Raw genomic sequence first — 20325 nt, forward strand, 5'->3', positions numbered from 1 at the left:
CAAGGATTAATTCGCTGGTCTACAGCTTAATTGTTCCTTTTTTAGTTTAAATAATTGTGGGCAAAAAACTTGAACCATGGGATTTTTGTAGCCCGTGAATTACTTAGTAGCTCCTCAGCGACTTGTACCCCAGTTCCCCTGTAAGATGTTCTTTGGGGCTGGGAGATGGTCGATTAAAAAAACCCACCAAAACCCAGACAACAAACTCGAGAAACCTTACATATGTTGAAATACGTTAACCACCCACGCTTTGAACAACCTTTGAAAAGTTGACGCATCGATACATTTGAAGTACTGATAGATTAGTGACACAAGTAACTTTATATGATTACTGTTCAGGGGTGACTGGTGTAAGAAGCATAAGCTTGATTAATATGTCTGTCGGGACTAGGCAAAGGGGCCTGTTCTTGATAAGCAGAACCAAAGAAGTTAATAAGCATTAAAATTATGATCAGAGGAAAAGATATCCAATTCTAATTGACTAATTCAGTAATTGAAATTAGTGCTAAAGTGTAAGCTATGCTGTGAAAAAAGAACTGGGTGTTTGTGTTCATATGTGTACATAACGTGAAAAGAAAAACTATATTTTGCACATTGCAAAATGTATTTAGCTTAATGTAGTCATCTGGGCAGAGTTCATATGGTTTCTGTACCTTCATCGTGTCTGGTTTCACTGCATTATAAACTTGTCCTCAGCACCTGCTTCAGCTTTTGCATTAAAATACAGAGAACTAGTAGGAAGAACCCCTCTAAGTTAGAAATTCTTTCTAATGAGTTTTGGAGAGTATTACAGATGGCAAAACACAGCTTTTTAGTATTTGATGCAGTTCCTGCAGAAAAGTTACTTACCTGCTGTTCCAAGTAACATTTAATTACTTTAACAACTTCTTACAGACTTCCTTTGTGCATATGAGAGCACTTTGGGTAGTCACTTTCCCTTATGTCTAGTTTTAGTTTGTGCAGATTAATGGTAACATTACCAGAATCCCTGGGGCGATTGATCACACTTTACTATTTTAAAAGAATAATGAATAGGGACTTGTAATATCTGGGAAAATATGTATTTTTTTTAAAAAAAAATAGCTACATTTCAAACTGGGCTTTTACTTTTACTTTGCATGTAATGGAAGTTTTGCCCCACTACTTTGTGAGGCCACCTCATCAGTTAGACTCAGAGCAAGTTTCTGTGTTTAAAAGACATTCTGCATATTTCTCACAAACACAAAAATTGCCAATTCTTTTCTGATGGTTTTGTTAATTTGACATAAATAGTGTATATATACTGAAGTAAACAATGCAGTATATTTATGTTGATATTGATGGAGTTTTCTTTGGGGAGTCTAGAAAAACCTACAGCTTCTTCCTCCTAAAGGCAGGGAGATATTCTTCTGTGGATTTCTGATTCTCCTTCTCTCATCCCTTCCTCTGGCCAATGAAATACCCTTGATGGGAATGGATGTGTGAACAAATCATAAATAATTTCCTAAAGGAGGGTTTATTTAACATCTTTGGAAAACCTGTGGTGGTTTTGAGTACAGATGGGTTTGTGCTGCAGAATACCAAAGAATAAAAACAATGGAAACATAAGGGTGAGAAAGGGAACATTGAAAACAAAGCATTTTGAGGCTGAAGGGAACGTTTCAGTATAATAACTTACAGATATTTCCTCTGAACTCCATAACAAATAAGTCAGATAAGAATCTTAGTTCTCCGATTCATAATAGGTGCTAGCTCACTTAAGCTTTCCTTGGTTTTAGCAGGCTTCCTGTTGCTTTTAAATACCTTCCACTTGAATGAGGAACTAGAAACAATTGTCAATAACTATTCTAAACCTGTATATGGGCCAGTTTGTTTACAGTTTATTTAATGCCCTCTGGATTTTTCTCTTCTTTCTTCACCAAGAGTCCACTGGCTCTGTCAGCTGTTTGCTTTTTAAACACTCTTTAGATCTCAGCAAAGAACTCTTTTCAAACTAGCAAGTAAAGCAATATCAGCGGGGGGAAGGGTGTGTGTGTGATGATAGTCCTTACCTGTTTTGATCTGTTCTTAATCTTCCTTCTCCAGCTCCTTTTCTCTTTGTTGTCCCCTGAGTCCTGAAAACCATCCACTGCCTCCTTTAATCATGACTTAATAGATTGCTTTCTTAACTACCACCATCTGCAACTGAGAAGCATAATCATCTTCTTTGGTCATTACATCCTGACTTGGATTCTTAATTAAAACTGTATGGTGGTCTGTTGCAGAAGTATGACAATATTATTGTGTGCTGTTGTTTACATATGATTCATGTTCTAATCAGTTTGAGAGTTTAAAAAATGTTTATTATATACTTCATTATTTGTTGTGCTTCATTATTCACACTGGTTATCTGTAAGAGGTCTTTGTCCTGTCTTAGGAATCCATACCAGAAAGACTAACTTATTCAAAGTTACTATGTCCACACTGAAGTAGAATTACTGGATAATTTATTACAGGTTGAACAGCTTGTTGTAACTAAGAAAATTTAAAAATTACTTAATAAATTAAATGAGGAATGTCTGTGCAAACTCTCTTTGCATGTATGCCCCTAAAGATGAACAAGAGATAGTTACAAATAGCAATAATGCAGAACTGTTCTTGTATTTGTCATATTCTTACACTTACAATTATTTTCTTTTTGATATATAATTCAGAGTCATTAGTAGAACAAAGTTTCTACCAAAGCTTAACAGCTTTTTGCACGCATAATTATTCAAAACATCTCTCTAGTACCATTGAGTAAATTAACATAATAATGTAACAGACCTGTAACCACAGAAGAATAAACAGGATATTAAGACAATTGTGGAATTATGTTCTTGGTGACTTAACAAAAAAAATATGGTTTAACTTCCATATTTAGTAAGGACATCAGATGTGTTGGCTTATGACTTTTTAGTACGTAAGACTGCATATAATTTAATAATATCTTTTGAATACTTTTTCAGCTCGAGATGCTGATGAGAGGGAGAAGTGGATTCATGCTTTAGAGGACACCATTCTCCGCCATACACTCCAGCTTCAGGCAAGTTTTACTTTCACTTTTAACTTGTTTTTACTTTCTTTTTTTTGAAGCAATGAAATACAATGGCATGACTGCTAATATCAAACAAATCCTGTATAACACCTGGTCATTCTGCAGCCCGTACAGTCAGATACAGTAAGACATTGGTACAGGTACCTGAGGTTAGGTTCAAGTCTTTCTGTTAATATTTTCTTGTCTTACTATCAGGAAAAGTCAGTATAAGACTTCCCTTTATTAACTCATATTTTTAATTGGTGGTTCCTGACTTATTGTTGTACATTTAGTGGTTTGGGTTTTGTTTGGTTGTTTTTTTTTAAACTAGGAGTTAGTCCTTTTTGGGTCAAGCCTGTTGTGTGCTTGTACACCACCTAATTTTGAAATTGAAATGAGACAGCAGCATTGAATCTCTTTCTCGATGACAAAAATGGTACATAGCTAATGTTTGAATCCACTGTGTAAGCTGGGTTTCGGTAGCTTTTCGGTTCTAAAAACCAATAATTGGTCTGAGGATGGTTCTTAGCACTAGTTATCTGAGATCAGTTTCTGGTGATATTCTAGATTTGGGCATGTCTATAAGACTTGCTAAGCCTTTATCTTTGCTCTGGCAAGAAACCCTTAATGAAAGGGATTTTCTCATATTTGGTTTGCACCACGAAAGTATCTGATAACAGTGTAGAAACCTTGTAACAGGTTTTCACTATTTGTGTTGAATAAAGATTTGGTATGCTTTTGGAATACAGCAAGAGAATTAGGTCTTTTCACAGTTGACACTGTGTGAAGATACATTAAAATCCCTGATACCACAGAAAGAGAAGCTTATCAAGACTGATAGAGATGACATTTGCCCAATCTAAAGAACAAGCCTGAATTTATCCCATCCAACTTCAGGTACTTGTGAAATCTCAGTCAATTTACCTTAATTTCCTGCTAAACAGCAGTTTTCAACCTTTTTTTACTTATAAAAGACCACTACAAATTTTCCAGTGAATAGCAGATCCCTGGATAAAAATTCAAGTTTGACAATCAGCTTTGTATCCCTAGAAACGCGTCACGGATATTTTAGAAGTAATCTCTCCATCTGGACACAGTAGCTGACCACAGACTGAAAAACTCTGCCCTGCACTGGATGTGAGGAGACAGAGATTATCTAGAGAGCACCATATGGATGTAGAAGGGCTGAGCTCCCTCCCAAGGCTTGCCTCGTTCGCCATCCTCAGCTTGGAGAAAGTGAATAGGTGAAAGTGAGCTGTCCTATTTAGGGTTTGAAATTAAATGAAATAAAAGTTGTTTTCTCCACCCGGGAGACTTTTTATGGCATGGAGATACAGCATACAGAAACGAAACACCAGAATATACCGTGGTTTTATTAAAATAAACATCTCCACGCTCTCTACAAATTTTGATTGTAGTTTTATTGGTAGATGTAGATTTTCAGGATTATAGGTAATAACAGAACTGCTGCCTGTTATGTAACAGGTAAATGTTCCAAGAGTTTATCAAGTAAGGCAGACATATTTAGGTAAAAAAAAAGCCCAAGTTAATGATTTATCTAGTAACATTTGAAGGAACAATTAAGAATCTAGAACTGATTGCTAAGAACATATCCTCATCCCTCTTAGATAAGCGCACCACTGAGCGTAATACCTTGTGGGCCACTGTTCGCCGTTCATTTTGAGGAACCCTCCCTGTGCCTGTCGCTACCCTTTCTGTTTCAGAGGCCCTTATTTTTAGGCCAGCTGGAATACCCTTCACTTACACCCTACTTAATGAACTGCCAAGGCTCACCGTCTTCCTTGACCTGAGCTGCTGAGCAGACAGCGGTTTCAGAAGGAAAGAGGGCCGCACCTCCTTGCAAAATACGTTTCTTTGACAAGTTAAGAAGGGTCTCAGCGACTGCTTTGCGGGCTTCTTGTCCCTCGCCGGCGGGACGCGCTCGCTGCGGCCTGGGCTGCTCCGGGCGGGAGCGCGCCCGCGGGGCCAAGCCTCCTGCTGCTGAGGCCAGCCGTGCCTGTGAGGGGGTGACCCCGGAGCCGCCACCGGGCTCCGCACAGCGGCTTTTTGTTGCCGTGACAGGACGCGCGGCGCTGAGGCCGCCAGCCTCCCCTCACAGCGGCGCCGCCATTTCCCGGCGGGAGGGGCGCGCCCCGCTCGCCCACCAATCGGCGGCCGCCTTATTCGTGATGCGGGCGGCGGGGCCCGGCCTTCCTTCCCCGCCCCTCTCCGCCCCGCCCCGCCCCGCCGCTCCTCACGCCTCACCGCACGGCGCGGAGGGATGGCCGGTGTGAGTACGGGGGAGGGAAGCGGGGCGGGGGGTAGCGTTGGGGCTGCCGGGTGCCACCTCACCCCACCCCGGGGGGCAGATCCCCTCCCCGCGGCGCCTCCCTGACTGGAAGCAGCGCGCTGCCCCCTCCCCGCGGCGGCCGGGGGGTCTGGCTCCTGCCCCGCCCGGGCGGCCGCCGGCGGCGGGGGGGGGGGCGTTGGGCAGCCCCCGGGAGCGGGGCCTGGGGCGCGGGAGGGCCGCCGGGGTTCGGGGCGCCCCGGGGGACGCGTTCAGCCCGTTACGGGAGCCGCTTTCAGCCTCTTGTGTACAGACACGCCTGGGCGCCCATTAGTATTTAAAACAAAACGCCACTTCGCGCACATCAAGTCCTTCGGCTTTCCTTTTTATTTGGGCAATAAAGTCAAATGAGTTCTTCGGGAGGATTATTGGCTCAGCGGGCGTGGATGGGTGTTTGAGGGCTGTAGCAGATTATTTTCTGTAACGGTATTTTCTTAGGTTCTTAGTTCATGTCGTAGACAGAAACATGGTTATCTGGCACGTAAAATCTTTATGCATCTGTTTTTGTCCAAAATGTCTTTTCAGAGTCTTTTTTTCAGGTTTTCATGCTGCTTTCAATCTGCCCATTCAGGTGCCGGAGTGTTCCCGTTTGGAAAGACGGGCTTTGATTAAGTTTTCTCCCTAGTGTCAAGCACAGGTGTCCGTTAGACACGGGAAGGTGTACTGAAGCCTGGGTGGTCTGTGTGCTGTGTGAACCAAATCAGAAGGGATAAGGGATTAACGCCAGGTGGTGGAGAGGTGAAGTGATGTCTGGGTGTTCTCCAGTCTGATTAGTCTTGCTAATTTTGATTTTGCCTAAATGTTTTACCGTGTTGTCCTTCAGTCCTTAAAATGGAAGTGGTGTTGAAACACTTAAAAAGAGTTAAACACGCTTTCCCCTGCCCTGCAACAAACCTAAACTTGCAAGAATGAGCTACACGCAAGGAACTGAGGAACAACTGAGTCATAAATATACAGAATGAGTAAAGGGACAGTAGCTGTCCAGAGGGCTGACAGTTAGTAATGTTGTATCCAAGTGGAAAAAGAATAGGGAGGAAATGTTTCAGATACACTTGCAATCTAATTTCTCGGAATGTTGAAATTTTGAAACTGAAGTCTTTTGTTCTACTTGCTGTGGTTTTGTATGTTCTATGTTAAAGTTATTACTAAAAATACACATAGTTCTAGTGTAGCTTTGTTGAAAACTTGAACAGTAGATGGTGCGATAGTATTTTTTTTGTTAGTGTTTTTTTTAATTCTGAACATCTTAATAGTTCAAGTGGGAGCCACAGAAATACATTTCTCCAATCTTCACCTATTTAAGCTTCTCAGACAGCCACACTGATGGTACCTGCCTTCTCCAGAGGATACAAACCGGAAACAGCTTCTCTTTCAAGATTTTTAAACTTTAAGGGGTGGTTTTTCAGAGGGTTTTATTGGAAGTACCTTTCTGAATCCACCAGTGTTTTCCCACTTGCCCCTCCCAAGACGTATTGTTGTGGCATTACCAAGTCAGTGGCTTTGCAGTGGCCTCATGTCAGTTGTCTCATGCCTGCAAAAGATAAAGGGAAGGGTGTGTATGGGGTGAAGGTATATGGTGACTTAGATTTCTTGTTTGTCTGGGCAGAGATAGGAGGGTGATAAGTAATCTCAAATTTTCTTTTGTTCCTCAGCAGGATCTTACGTCAACCAGCAATCCCATTCAGACAGGAAGTGCTCCTGGTATTCTTGTTTAGTGTAAATGTCCTGCTTTCCTCCTCTGTCTTAGGTGGCATCTTAGTGCTACATTTACTTTTTGGCTCTGAAATGTGAAAACCCCTTGAAGATAATTAATGTCTTTTAGAACCACCATAACTTTCTTCTTTGATCTGAAAAAGTGCATGATCACTGTTAAAATATGAATCTACTGTAAAAACACCAGTAACTATACTCTTCTCATGCCTTACAGGAGTTCAGTAAAACACTGACTGAATTTTAAAATTTGAAATGGCTGAATGTGTGCCTGTATTCTGGTAGTGTTTAGGATCCCATCTGTAGGAGTCATGCTCACCCTGAGCCGGAGGGGTGGGCTTTGCTTTTTGGTTTTTTTTTGCCTCCCCCCCTCCTGTTAGCTAAAGCTTTCACACTCATTCTTTCCTTAAATCTGGTGTCTTGAAATGTACTTTCCCTTCCTGTTGCTCTAGTGCTGCTAGAGCACCTTGGTAAGTGTCTTAGAGTGGCAACTAGAGAGGCTGTTGAGGATTGCATAAAAGACAACTATCAACTTGATTTAAAAAATAAAAATGCCAAGCTGAAACTTGCATATTCTACAAATCAGATGTCTTTTATGCTTCTTGAGTAGATAGGACAGTGATAATCCACATTAGAGTCTTTAAATACTTGCAGGCTACAGAGGTTTTTCTGCCCAAACTTAGGAAAAAACCTTAAGGTGATGCCCCAAACTATTTCAGCCTCTAAGTGGACCCAGTGTGGAGACAAAGGAACTGAAATTGCTATCAATGCAAAGGTGGGCTGTTTCTTACACATAAAAGTGAAAGGAATTAAAATAAAATATGAATGGCTCTGTAGCTTGAAACCTCCATAATTTAAACAAGATGTTTGCTTCATAATTAGGTAATAGAAGGGTAAGAAAACTGTATTTTAAGAAGCGTATCTGGGATGGTTGCTGTGAAGAGTGACAATGGTGGCTTAAATATTGAAGAGTTATACCATGGCTTCAGCAATAGAGTTGATACTGCTGCCTGAAGCAGTCCTGTCTTGCTTCTCCTAGGAAAAGGGAATAGGCAGTGCAGCAAGAATAGCTGAACTTGGAACCAGATTCGGAACTGGCCCAGATTAAAACTACTTTTCCTGCTGCCCTCCCTTTCCGAGTTTAGTTTTAACCTGGATTAGTTTCCACATTGAGCTGATTTTATGGCAAGGTAAATGTTTATGCTGACTCGAAAGAGCAGAGTAAGGGTGACAATAAACAGGGGAACTGATTTGTTTCTTTTTCACTTATGCTGGTGTAAAGTGTGGAACCGTGTTGCTAGTAGTGGTTCGTTTGGTGTCATGTTAACCAGCATTTTTGATAACATTTCTAAAGGTGCAAGCAAAGTTTCATTCTATCTCTTATTCTTGTATGTTTCTCTTGATTATATTATATTGTTACTCGCTGGCTTTCCAATGCTGCATAAAACTAAGAACACATTCTTTTTGATTAAGACTATATCAATATGGATGTGTTTCAAGTGCTGGTGGAAGGGCATGGAGTTACCAGGCGTGCTGTCCTTTTTCAGAGTTTGCTAGCAAATTATGATAATGAACAAGCACATTGACATAAAAAAATTACATAGGTAAAGGAATGGGACTCCAGGATATACTTAGTATTTGTGAGGTTTCAGAATTCTAACATATGTTTTGACAGGATTTTACATCAGTATGTAAATACTTATGTATTTTTTAACTCCTCCTATTTTCCTAGAAGTTCTATAGCTACATGGTCTTTGCTAAGTATTTTGTGCTGTGCAAAGCAAAATTACTTTTTTTATAAAATCATTTTTTTAATTATATTTTTTAAGGAACTGCAATATTCTGACTGTCTGGAAGGCTCATATGCCTTCCAGAACTCATACATCTGTTTTTAAACTCATTTTGAGACATTTACATTCTAAGCTTTAAATATTGCTTAAAAGTCTAGCAGACAAAAAAAAATATACATCTTTGCCACAAATAAAAAGATACGAAAGTGTCATTGTTTAGTGTCTTACTAGTTGATTTGGCATTTTTCTTCAGTTTTCTGTGTGGTGGTTCTTATAGGCATTGTCCCACTCTACAAAATCAAATATGCTGTAGGCAGGGGATATGTTTCTGTTGAGGTATTGCGTATGGAGGGAAAGCGTTCTTATTCACTGCTTTAATTACCACAAGGTGGGGTTTTTTTGTTGTTTGATTTGGAATCCTAATGAGATAAAGAATGTAGCATAAGTATCTTCAAAAAGGTAAGAAAGTCTGGTCTATGCAGCTTTCTCTTTTCCTTCACCAGTAAAGCTAATCTACAAGGACAGCTCATCAAGTCTTTGCTGTTGCCTCTATCTATTTCTTTGTTTCCGTGCCTTTGTTACTGTTCTTTTTCCACAGAGGTCATTATTGTAATGCTTTTTTTTGAGAAATAAGTTTGAATTTTTGAATTTTTCTGGTATGGCTCTTCTAAGGATGATGCAGTCTTTTTGTCCCATCCTAGTTTGAAAGAACTGGTTTAAATTAGGCTGAAATTACTTCTTAGTGTAGACAAGTTTTGCATATAAATGCATTAGTGATGTGCATGACTTCTCATTTGGAGGACAAGGAAACAACACATAAACTCCCTTAGTGCTAGCAGTTCTGTAATGGAGATAAGGCTCCTAATATATTTTTTTAACTGGTTTATATGTTGTTGTTGCCCTCCTGTTCACCCCTTCCAAAAAAAGGGTTGTATCTGAAAAGAATAATTTTGCAGGATTCCTAGCATAGGAGTTCTTTACTCAACCCCAGACCAGCATATAAACAGTTTCCCAGGATAACCATCCTGTCTGCTTGCTCCAAGTTACTGGATATCATGCAGATCACACTGGGAGACTGCTAATTGGGTAGGTCAGTGGACCCTGTTTTCTTCTTTCTACCTACAAACACTAGGATTGGCATGTGCCCTGTAGAGTCTAGCCTTTAAACCTTTGGTAGATTCTGAAGGGGACATCCCAGTAATTGTGGGAGGTGACAAGAGATGAGGGAAAGAACGTTATGTTGCCCTTTGTGTGGAGGAGTCAGATAACAAATGTATTGTTTTGGGAAGTGGTGGACAGACTAGAAGTTATATAAATTACTTGCTTCTGCAGCTATTTCATCTGGTAGTATAACTGCTAGTTCCTTAAAACCTGCATGAACACGGAGTAGTCATTACTTGAGGGAAATAGTTTACTTACTGATAGATCTATTTATTCAGTGGAAAAACAGGTTATGTTACTCTGGATTGGTGCTGACAGTAAGAAATAGTGGATTACTGAAGATCTAAAATAGTCTGGATTCCTAGTCTTTTTTGTAATTTGAAGATACATATTTTCAGATTCACAGCATAATTTCAGCTGGAGAAGACCTCTGGAAGTCACCTGGTCCCAACCCCTTCTCACTGTGAGACCAACTTCTACGTTAGATCAGGTTGTCTAGAGTGAAATCTAGTTGAGTTTTGAACTCTGCCATCCAAGGGTGGAGGTATCTACAGGCAACCTGTCAGTTTATGAAGGCGTGAGCAGCATATCATACAAGTTTCTCATGGAAACCTGCTTGGTAGTTGAGATGTGCAGTTTACTAACTTAAATGTTTAACAAACTGTTAAATGCCATTCTATTGACTCTGCTCACCTGTTTCTTTTGAAGCTTCTGCTAAGTGGCAGGGGAGGGAAGAAAGAGATGGGGTCCCCTTTTTTCTCCTACTGTGTGTTTGAGTGACCAGATAATTAATTAATAAGGATTTGTTACACAAATCTGCACTTTTTATATCTGGTCTTTCTAAATTACTGCTGGGTTTGAAATATTGATTGATTTTGTTGCTGTTTATACAGTGTTTTTTTCTGTGCTAATTCTAGTCTTGGTATTTTTAACTTTCCATTATCTTTTGAGTTTCAATCTGAAACTTATGTGAGCATTTACAGTCCTTAACATAATCTCATATAACACAGGCTAGTGTGCTCAGTAGGTTATTAAACTGTCTTTATACAAACCAGGAGCAATCTGGTGAAGTGCTACAGCCTTAAGTACCTGTGCTTTCCAAAATTATTTTCACGTTTCAACTCTGTGCTATGTCAGCTTGACACTATACTTAGTCTTATGGTTTTCTCTTTACATGGATTGAAGTTTTAACTTTCTAATAAAACTTCTTAGGCCACAGTTCTCACTCTGTGTTTGTTGTGCATGTCTGCTCAGTTGTAACACTACATGTTTTAATCAGCTTTTCCTTTAGTGCTAAGAGGCTGAAATTTAAAATTGGCATTTTATCTTTAGCTCATCACTAAAAATACCAGTGTTACATATTAGTAGTCATAGACTGATGACTGAAATAAAAATCAGCATTTTGATGCAGCATACAGATAACTTGCACCATAAACTATATTTCTGTGTGTGGTATCTTCAGCAGAAATTTTATGTATAGTTCATGCAGTTTTGGTATATGAAACCTGACCTCCAGAATTTTTTAACTGAGCACGCTAGATCGTTTGCTGAAACAAATGTGTTGGCTGCTAGCTGTACAGAGAATTCTGTTTTCAACAAGGAAATATAATATTAATTTCATACAGTTTCAGTGTAATTTGAACTTGAGTAGTTTGAGGGACTGTCAAAAGTTTCTTGGTTGAGAAGATTCCGCTTTCTGCCTATTAGTTTCTTTTTGGTAACTTGTTACACTGGGTGTTCTTTGTTCTTTTGGTAACTTCTTGGCATAGTCAAAATGGTTGCTTGCTTCCCTTCTCCCTCCTCCTTGTTTCAAAACACTGTTTCTAAATTTGTGCAGTGTGGACTGGCTAATACAGGGTGAAGTATCTTTTTTTTATGTTGGTTTACCAACTAATCTGTATGGATAGATTCACTCACATAGAAGTTGTCAAAATCTGGGTGTTAGTCTGTAGCACAGTTTAAGATTTGGGAAATGAATAAAGAATAGTGTCATCTACAGTCAGTAGATGGCTGTATGTTTTTTGGTGTGCGTGATACTGTGCACACAGCTTGACAGACATAAGAGCAAGTCATTCCTCTACTGCACACAAACCTTCATGCCTCTGAAGAGCCATCAGTAAAGCTCTTAATATGATGGCCCATTATACAAAAATAAAATAAACTTCCCTGCATTTACAGAGCACACAATGTCAAAGAAAACATTATGCTAATATGGAATCTTGCAAATATATGGATTGCCTGTCTTCTCCCATACAAAATGTTTTTTAATCACTAGCTAATTTTTACACATTCAGACTCTTGAGATTCTTAGCAGCCAAAACAGCACAGTTGATAGTTTCCTAAGAGTTTGAAGTGAAGATGCCATACTGATCTAAGATCAGTGTAATTACAGTTAAAAGTATTTAGGCTAGTAGAAAAGTGTTGTCACTTCTGTGATGTTCTCAGGATTATGTTTCTGTTATAACTGATGTTTGCTCCTTTATCCTTAATGTTTTTTTTTCTTCCTATATGTTTAACTTGCATTGTGCAATTTTTATTTTTTCTAAGCAGGGAGTGCCTCAATATTTGTTTTGCAGTTCCCTTTGCTTTCAAGGTGTTATGTAAAAAAACCTTAAATGTGTTTACATAGCATATGTGTGTGAAGTCAGAAGTAATCAATTTCAAGAATCCTGTCTTTTCTTTCCTGTAGTTGAAGATGTGGTAACCCAGTGGGAGTTTGTTCAGGTCTTTAAATACATGGTTTATCAGTTTAAAGGTTGGGATTATGTTACATGCAGAACTGTGCTTTGAGCCTTACATTATTAAGAGAAACAAATTTGCAAGAGAGAAAACACAAAAGTAATCATTCTTGCAGCACTGGTACTTTGTCCTTGTTGGCATATGTGCAACGAAACATAAGAAATGAAGTACAGTGAGAAGAATATATATCATTAAAACTGTAGAGGATCTAGGGCAATCAGGAATAATAATTTTGAATTTTTTAGCTCAAAGGTAGGCCTATATTTAAGAAGAGATTTAGCACTTGTTAGTTCAGTTCTTTGCTAAGAAGCTGTGATTTGAGCTGTCTTTGTCTGAAGTGTGAAGAGTGCAGTCATGTGGTTGGGTGTGGGTTTGTTGTCTTTAACTGAAATGTTAGAATATGGAATTATGTATAGTCTTGAGGAAAAACTTTAATTCTGTTTTATATTTCCCAAAGAAACTTTAATTAGTGTAATTTAAGGGGATTTGTTCAATCGTAAGTAATGAAATACTCTGGTGTGTGATGATTATACCCCCATTGACAATATGTGGCAATTTACTGTTACTGATTTAGCCGTAAATAGAAGACAAATGTGTTCAGCTGTGTGCTTGTGTTTGCATATGGCAGGATGAGAGGCAAGGCAACATTTTATCAGTCAGTTGGCAGGCAAAACCATATTTTTGTTATCCTTTCTCTTCTTCCTCTTAAATGCTAATTATATATATATTTTTTTTAATTTATTTATATATAGGGTGTGGATTCAGGATTTGTTCCCAGCGTTCATGATTTTGACAAGAAACTTACTGAGGCTGATGCTTACTTACAGATCTTGATAGACCAACTGAAGGTATGGTAACTAGCTGGTGTATTTAGTGTGTTGGGCGTCTGCTTGTCAGTGTGGAATTCAAGGTCTGATTGAACAAAAGCTCAGCGGAGGGAGGGAGTCATGTTTGATGCTTGGCACGTTCTGGTAAATGTGGGATGCAGGGAGAACTCAACTGGCTGAGCTGACTGTGAACTGGAGAAACCATACAGTTTTTTATATATGAAGTCTGATGATTGAATTTAATTTTTTTTTCTCCCTAGCTTAGGATGTTTTGTAAGTTCTAACTACTTCTGAAATAAAGAGATTTTTTTACTAGAGGTTTAAAAATTAGAAGTTACAATCTCAGGGCTGAAAATGGCTCTCTCTTAGAATGGATTGTGGGACTGTTAAAATAGAATTAGAAAATTAGAGTAACTCAAAACAGATTTCATAGAATGGTTTACAATGGCTAAAGCATTCTTTTGTATTTATAGTTTCATGGAAGTGACAGATTATTTAAGTTTAATTTTAAAACATAATTAAATCATTGTATTGCTCATAGCATTTTAGAATTTATCTTGAGAAAATTTTGTCAAGTAATTGAAACTATCCACAACTGTAGTTACATGACTGTTGCAGTTGCAATAGACACTCTGCACTTTGTCCTTGAATGAAAACATTCTGTAGAAATCTTGTACAAACGTGGTTCTTTTACACTTTGTATGTGTATTTTAAGAGTAGGTGGGAAGGTGAGGAACGATAGGGTTGTATTTCTCAGTACTCACCTTATTGAGAAAAACAGTTTTTGCTGCTGGTTAGGACACTTTTTTCCCATGACTCAGCATGTTAAAATTGCTGTTAAGATGGCTTCAGTTCTGCTGGTTTGGATTTTTTTTTTTTCCCCCTGATACAATGGGCAAGTACTGCATGTGGGATGGGATATTCAGCAAAAATTCAGTTGCAGGGGAGGGTGGAGAGGGGGAAGAGCATACCAACAAAAATGGAGGTAGGCAAAAGAGATGCAAACAAAATTCAAAGCTGAGCTGCAAAGGCTTGATCAGGAGTTACCTTTGTCTCCTGCTCTGGACCAATCTAGCACACATCACTAAAGGAAGGTATTTAAATCTTTACACCTTCTAACTGTTATTTCAGGCCAGCTTGGGGGGGGAGAGGGTATAGGAGTTAATTAATAATGAAAGAAAAGTGAATTTTAGGAGGGACAGTAAGAATTTGCTTCAGTTTGCTTAGCTGCATCTCATAGTCCACTTTTAAGAACATAAATAGAACTTAATGCTGGGAAATCACTGTGTATCTTCCAAAAAAATGTGCTTACAAATCTTGTGTGATTTGAATCAGGTACCTGAATAACAAGGTACCTTGATGGGTCGATAAAGGTTGAGGCCGGTAAGCATATAGGTAAGCACTCTATATGCCCCAAAGGTCTTTGCTGGAATAAAAGAAAGGCAGTTAAAGTTCTGTTGAGTGTCACTTTTATTACTTAACCTCACGGGTTTTGTTCCGACCATGGTAAAATCATGCCAGGCTGAACTGTGGAGCTAGTCAGGATCTGAGATTGGGTCTCTTGCAGGATGGGATAATGTGGGGGAGATTAGTTACAAATTTGTTATATCACAAATGCTGTAAAGAAATATTGGGCAAAACCAGCTTTGGGTCATAATACCAGCATTGTGTAACTGAATTACTTACTAAATGCTTTTGGTTTTAAAATTTTGGTGTTTCTGGCTGATTTTATATGAAAAAATAACACTTTGCAGTATTTTCACAAGTATCTCTTTCTTTTAGCTCTTTGATGAAAAACTCCAGAACTGCAAAGATGATGAACAGAGAAAAGCAAGTACATTTTGTCTTAAATATTGTTTATTTTGCCTAATCAGATGGATTTTGTGCATCAATTTTCTGTAGTCTATAGGAATCTAAAGTACAGTTCAAATTCATCAAGTTGTCAAAACCAGTTAAAGCAGTTTGAATAGTAACATCATTTGTGTTGTGAATAGGTTGCAAACAAGAATTTTTAGTAATACTGGGTGTAATAACATTAAAAAAGGTTTCAGTATGTAGGAAATTATTACTCCTCTGTTACCCAACTATCAAAAGCATTTTTAACTTAAATGTGCTTTTTAAAAATCTTTAACAAAGATGAATGTTTAATGTTTGTAGGAGTCACAAAGCTATTCTGAAGGTAAAAAAAATACTAAGTCTTCATCTTGTGTAGTTCTGTGACTAGCGTACCACATGTTGGATTTCTGAGAATACCATAATTCATTCACCTTCGGTCAGGATGCCAAAAATGTAACTTGCTATGTGGGGAGGGCTACTTATTTAGTGAGGCTCTAATTCACTTAAGTGTTGTGTATTTTTTTTTTTTTTTTGCATCCCCTCCTATTCCATTTCAAATTCAAGTTTGTATGTCAGAGTTCAATCGCTTTGTTCAAGACAGGCTAGCACAGACCCTTTGGTGGTGTGGGTTTGGCTTAAGTGCCATGCTGGTTTTGTACGTTAATTTGTGTGGTATGGAGGAGGGATTTATCAATTCCTTATGAGGGGTTTATTGCTGAGGAGTTGCTTTTGTTTTCAGCAAATACGCTAATTTCAGTATCATAAAGTAGTGGTGTATTTCATCATAGTTCCCTCCCCCATCACGCTTGTGAAAAATGAGCTGACCTTCTCTTGGTGTTCAGTTTCAGTTTTGAAAAGTTTCATTCTTTCTGTGGTTAGTTTACTTTGTTACAATGGTTGTGACCTTTCATGTGTCATCCACCTTGTTTGATAGTTACGTGGCATCTTAGGAACTTCACAAGTGATAAGTCTCTCTGGAGTTCTTTTGCATGTACAGGCTTTTAAAGTAACTTTGGAGTACAAATGTTCTCTGTGTAAGCATGTTTAATCTGTAGGCAGCTGACCAAGAGAGCAAGATCTAATGATTTTGTATTTCTCCATCGGTATGTCTTACTGGGAAGAGTTCTCCTTCAATTTTGACCTCCCTCCAGATGCTACTTTGCAGATCAGGCAGTACTTTCTTTTTTCCTGTGACAGTGCTTCTAATCCCTGGAGACTTTCCGCATGTTGTGCTGATTTTTCTTTATCTCTGCAAGGTATCTATGGAACAGGCAGATTGACTTTACAGAGAAAGCAGGAGGCTTGTTTAGAAGAGCTCAGCTTCCTCTGGTTTTAAATCTTGATGAGGGTTGCTATTACTGTAGATTCCATTTATTCTCTCTTAAAAATGAAAAGACTTGGCAAAGCACTTTTTTGATTCTGTCTCTTCCTGTACTAAAGCAGCTAAGAGGTTTTTTTGACACTGCATTTAGCAGTTTTCCAATTTGTTTATGAAGGTATGGTTCAGCTATCAGACTGAGCTGAGTGTAACCTGCAGCATACTTCCATCCAACCCACGGTTTTTCCCTCTGAGGAAACAAGATTTGGTAATTTGAGTGGTGTGTGTTTCCCAGCTAGCTGAGTGCTGTTTTCTTTAACTGTTTATGGTTTTTAAAACATGAGCTATTATTTCTGTAAGTGTAGAGAGCATTGGACGAGCTGGTTTTTAGTTACAGAATACTTGGGTTTTGGAGATAATGGTGTAGGGTATAGGTGTGCCGAGATGCTTCAAGATCTCTTGGATACCTTCTTTGAGACTGCTAATCTGTTGAACTTGGAAGAAGACAGTGCAGATGTAGATGATTTATTTTGAAGGCTGAGAAACGCTATGATTATCATTAATTCTCTGTGTTATATTAATACTCCTGGCAGAAGTACAGTGAACACTGTATTGTGGCATTGTACTGTCTTGCAAATGCTATAGCAGTGCTGCTGGTTTTGCTGAATCTACTGATGGAGTCCAGTATTTATATCCAATTACGTAGGAAGTAAAGGAAGGTGTGTGATCTGAGGGTACTGCTGTTTCAAGGTGAAGTCAAGATGGGACCTTGCTTTCGTAAAGTGTTAGCAGTGTTACTGGTGAGAACTCAAGCTTTTCTGTTTGTTTTGTGAAACTTGACCCCACATATCGGGGAGAATAAAACTGTAAGCATTCAAAAACATCAGAACAGCAGAGATGTGTATATATGGCAGGCTAGAACAAAGCTGACATTACTTAACAAGATTTTGGAGGGAAGTGTATCCTGCTTATGCTGTTTGGTTCACCACAAGTGCTTTTTGTGAAGTAAACCCAAGACTGAGCACACAGATACAGGTTGCACCTTACCAATTGTGACTACAAGTCAGCTACTCCCATGTGCTTCTGCTGCCTGTCTCTGTGGGATGAGCTGATTCCTCTGTAGTCACATGATTGTTGAATGAGACAAAAAACATGTTCAATGAAACAAAATTAGCTTACTGTTGGATCACCAGTGGCTTTGTAAAAAATCAGATGTCAAGGAGGTGCAACAAGCAGCAAGTAGATGGAGTAGTTTCAGTAGCAGCTTGCAGTTTGATTAGATTAGATGTAGCACGTGACTGCATTCTGCAAATGTAAGTCTACAGGAAATTGATACTTCATTTGAAAATATGTGTATTCATTACCTAAAACTCGGGAAACTGTCTTACTAAAATTTTATCTTTGTCAGTTTTCAAAGAGTAGGGATGTTGAGGAGAAAAAACTGTGATAACTTTTAGTAGTGATTTATATTCCTTGATATTATTTTTATTGGTAATGCTTTTTATCTTCAACATCCCTCTTTTTACCTGCTTATGATTTTATTTATGATTTTGTATTTTCTAAATTGTCTATATTGCTTTAATGCAAGTTAAAACTAAAGATAATAAGAATAAAGTTGCGAGGTTTGTAGCAGCGTGTATACATAGCAGTGTAGTCCTGTACAATTGGAGAGATGAGACAAAAGCATTTTCCTTACTTCTTCTCCAAACCGGCCACTCTTGTAAGCGTGGCGGTTTTGTTGCTACTGATTGTCCACTTGTTTTTCTTTCCCCAGTGTCATGTCCATAGTATGTTTGTATAAGAACTTACAGGGGGAGAGTTCACAAACTGTATTTTATACCTGCTTACGTCACCATTCTAGAATAACATTGCTTATGAAAATCCAGGGACTTTCATATCAGTGATTAGCCCTAAAGAACAGGGCCAGTGCTTTTTAGAAGGATCTTGTCAGGGATTGAGTCAGTCTGATTTGCCTGCGTTATTCTCATACTTTTGTGTACATATGAAGATGATGGTATTCCAGTTCAGCATGCTGTATTCTTGCAAGGTAGCCGTGCAGCACAAATCTGAAAAGTACTGAGTTAATGTGTACTGTTACTACTTAAGTTGACCAGCTCACAGAGGATGCGTTTCCATAGAGGAAAAAATAATGATTGTATGATTTATGGAAACTGGGTGTCCTGAGGTTTCTCCCATCTCAGATCTTCTGTGTGCCATCTTGGACAAATTAGCCTTTTGTCTGTACCTGTGTGTAAGAGTAACAGTGTCTTAAGCCTATTGTTTGGAAAATTACAAATGGGTAGAGGGAAAACAGTGTGATTGAATTACATTATATGGCCTGACATTGCTTTCAGATTTTTGGCAAAGACAGTATCAGTGAAGAGAATGAGGTATCAGTTTAGTTGGTGTGTAAATACTCTATAACATGTTGGGGGAAAAAACAGGTAAGGAATAATCAAAACTGCTGACAGCTGCCTGCAGTTGGCTATAAAGCCTTGAGACTGAATTATTTATTGCAGCTGCATAATCGCCAGTTTGGCAAGATCTGTATGTTTGGGTACATTGCCTAGTTTCTTTTGGTACTAAAAGACTCAAAACTTCACTGCTGTCATATTTAAAATGCTCTTTTCAATATGTCTTGATGAAGTTTGGACTGGAAGTATAGTAGAGACATGAAAAACAAACAAAAGCAAAACAAAGGAACTTTTAGCTGTTGTTGTATTTCTCTGCTAGCAGCAGAAGTACATATTACACTGTGATACAGCATCCCTGATACGCTGTTTCCTAGATCAGCATGGTCCAGTCTTTCCAGTGGAAAAGGCAGAGGCTGGGTGCTGTTTGTCCACCTCTTGCCAATTAGCAATTAAGAAAATGCGTAGCATCTTTATGAATAGTACATAGGACAGGGTATAACTGAAAAAATTTTGCTCGGGTATTGGCTGGGAAGTTGTCACTGCATTTATTTTCTTTTTAGTCTGCAAGCTGAGACTATTAATTCCTGTAGATTTATAGATGCATGTTACTCTTACGTTGTAGAGTTTGGCTTGCAATGTTGTGTGGGGAAAAAAGTTCCTTTACACACTTTGATTGTTCAAGAATCAAAAAGATTGTGACTCAAGACATGAGACACTCATATTAATAAAAAAGAGGTACTGTAATTGAGTTAGTAGAGGTTCAGTGCTGAGTCCAATGTAGTAATTTTGCTTTCTGCAGACAGACCCAAGGATGTCAACAGGATGCTTATGCTTCTTAGATAGGTCATACTTATGTGTAAAATGGCATGTAGACACCTTTTGCATGCGTGAAGTGCAATTCTACGCAGGAAATCTTCATGAACCAGTGTTTCTAGATAAAATTAAGTAGGCAGATTTCCAGATGCACTGTTACTGAAGGCTTAAAAAGAGCAAGAACGTGTGCACTGTTATTTTTGGGGATTTAAAAAAATAAAACCAATAAACTGTGTGTAACTGCATATGTTTGTTATAGTTGAATTATGGTTATATCAAGTAATATTGATCCTTGAAATGTGCCACCGTTCAGAATACTATATAAGGATATAAAAC

The 20325-nt window shown here is 38.5% G+C and overlaps 1 protein-coding gene across 4 annotated transcripts in view; it reads left to right on the forward strand.

The window, feature by feature from the left end:
• The window catches only part of OSBPL9 (oxysterol binding protein like 9), a 63696-nt gene that overhangs the window by 22996 nt on the left and 20375 nt on the right, over window positions 1-20325 (forward strand). For 3 of the 4 annotated variants that reach the window (XM_040610156.1, XM_040610157.1, XM_040610158.1), the window contains exons 4-6: window positions 2967-3043; window positions 13534-13629; window positions 15391-15438. In XM_040610156.1, the coding sequence (XP_040466090.1) occupies window positions 2967-3043; window positions 13534-13629; window positions 15391-15438 (221 nt within the window). Of the gene's footprint in view, window positions 1-2966; window positions 3044-5257; window positions 5325-13533; window positions 13630-15390; window positions 15439-20325 lie in introns of those variants that run through there. The other variant, XM_040610159.1, reaches the window with a different exon arrangement.

The sequence above is a fragment of the Falco naumanni genome, chromosome 11 (assembly GCF_017639655.2).
Source record: "Falco naumanni isolate bFalNau1 chromosome 11, bFalNau1.pat, whole genome shotgun sequence".
NCBI classification, from domain to species: domain Eukaryota; kingdom Metazoa; phylum Chordata; class Aves; order Falconiformes; family Falconidae; genus Falco; species Falco naumanni.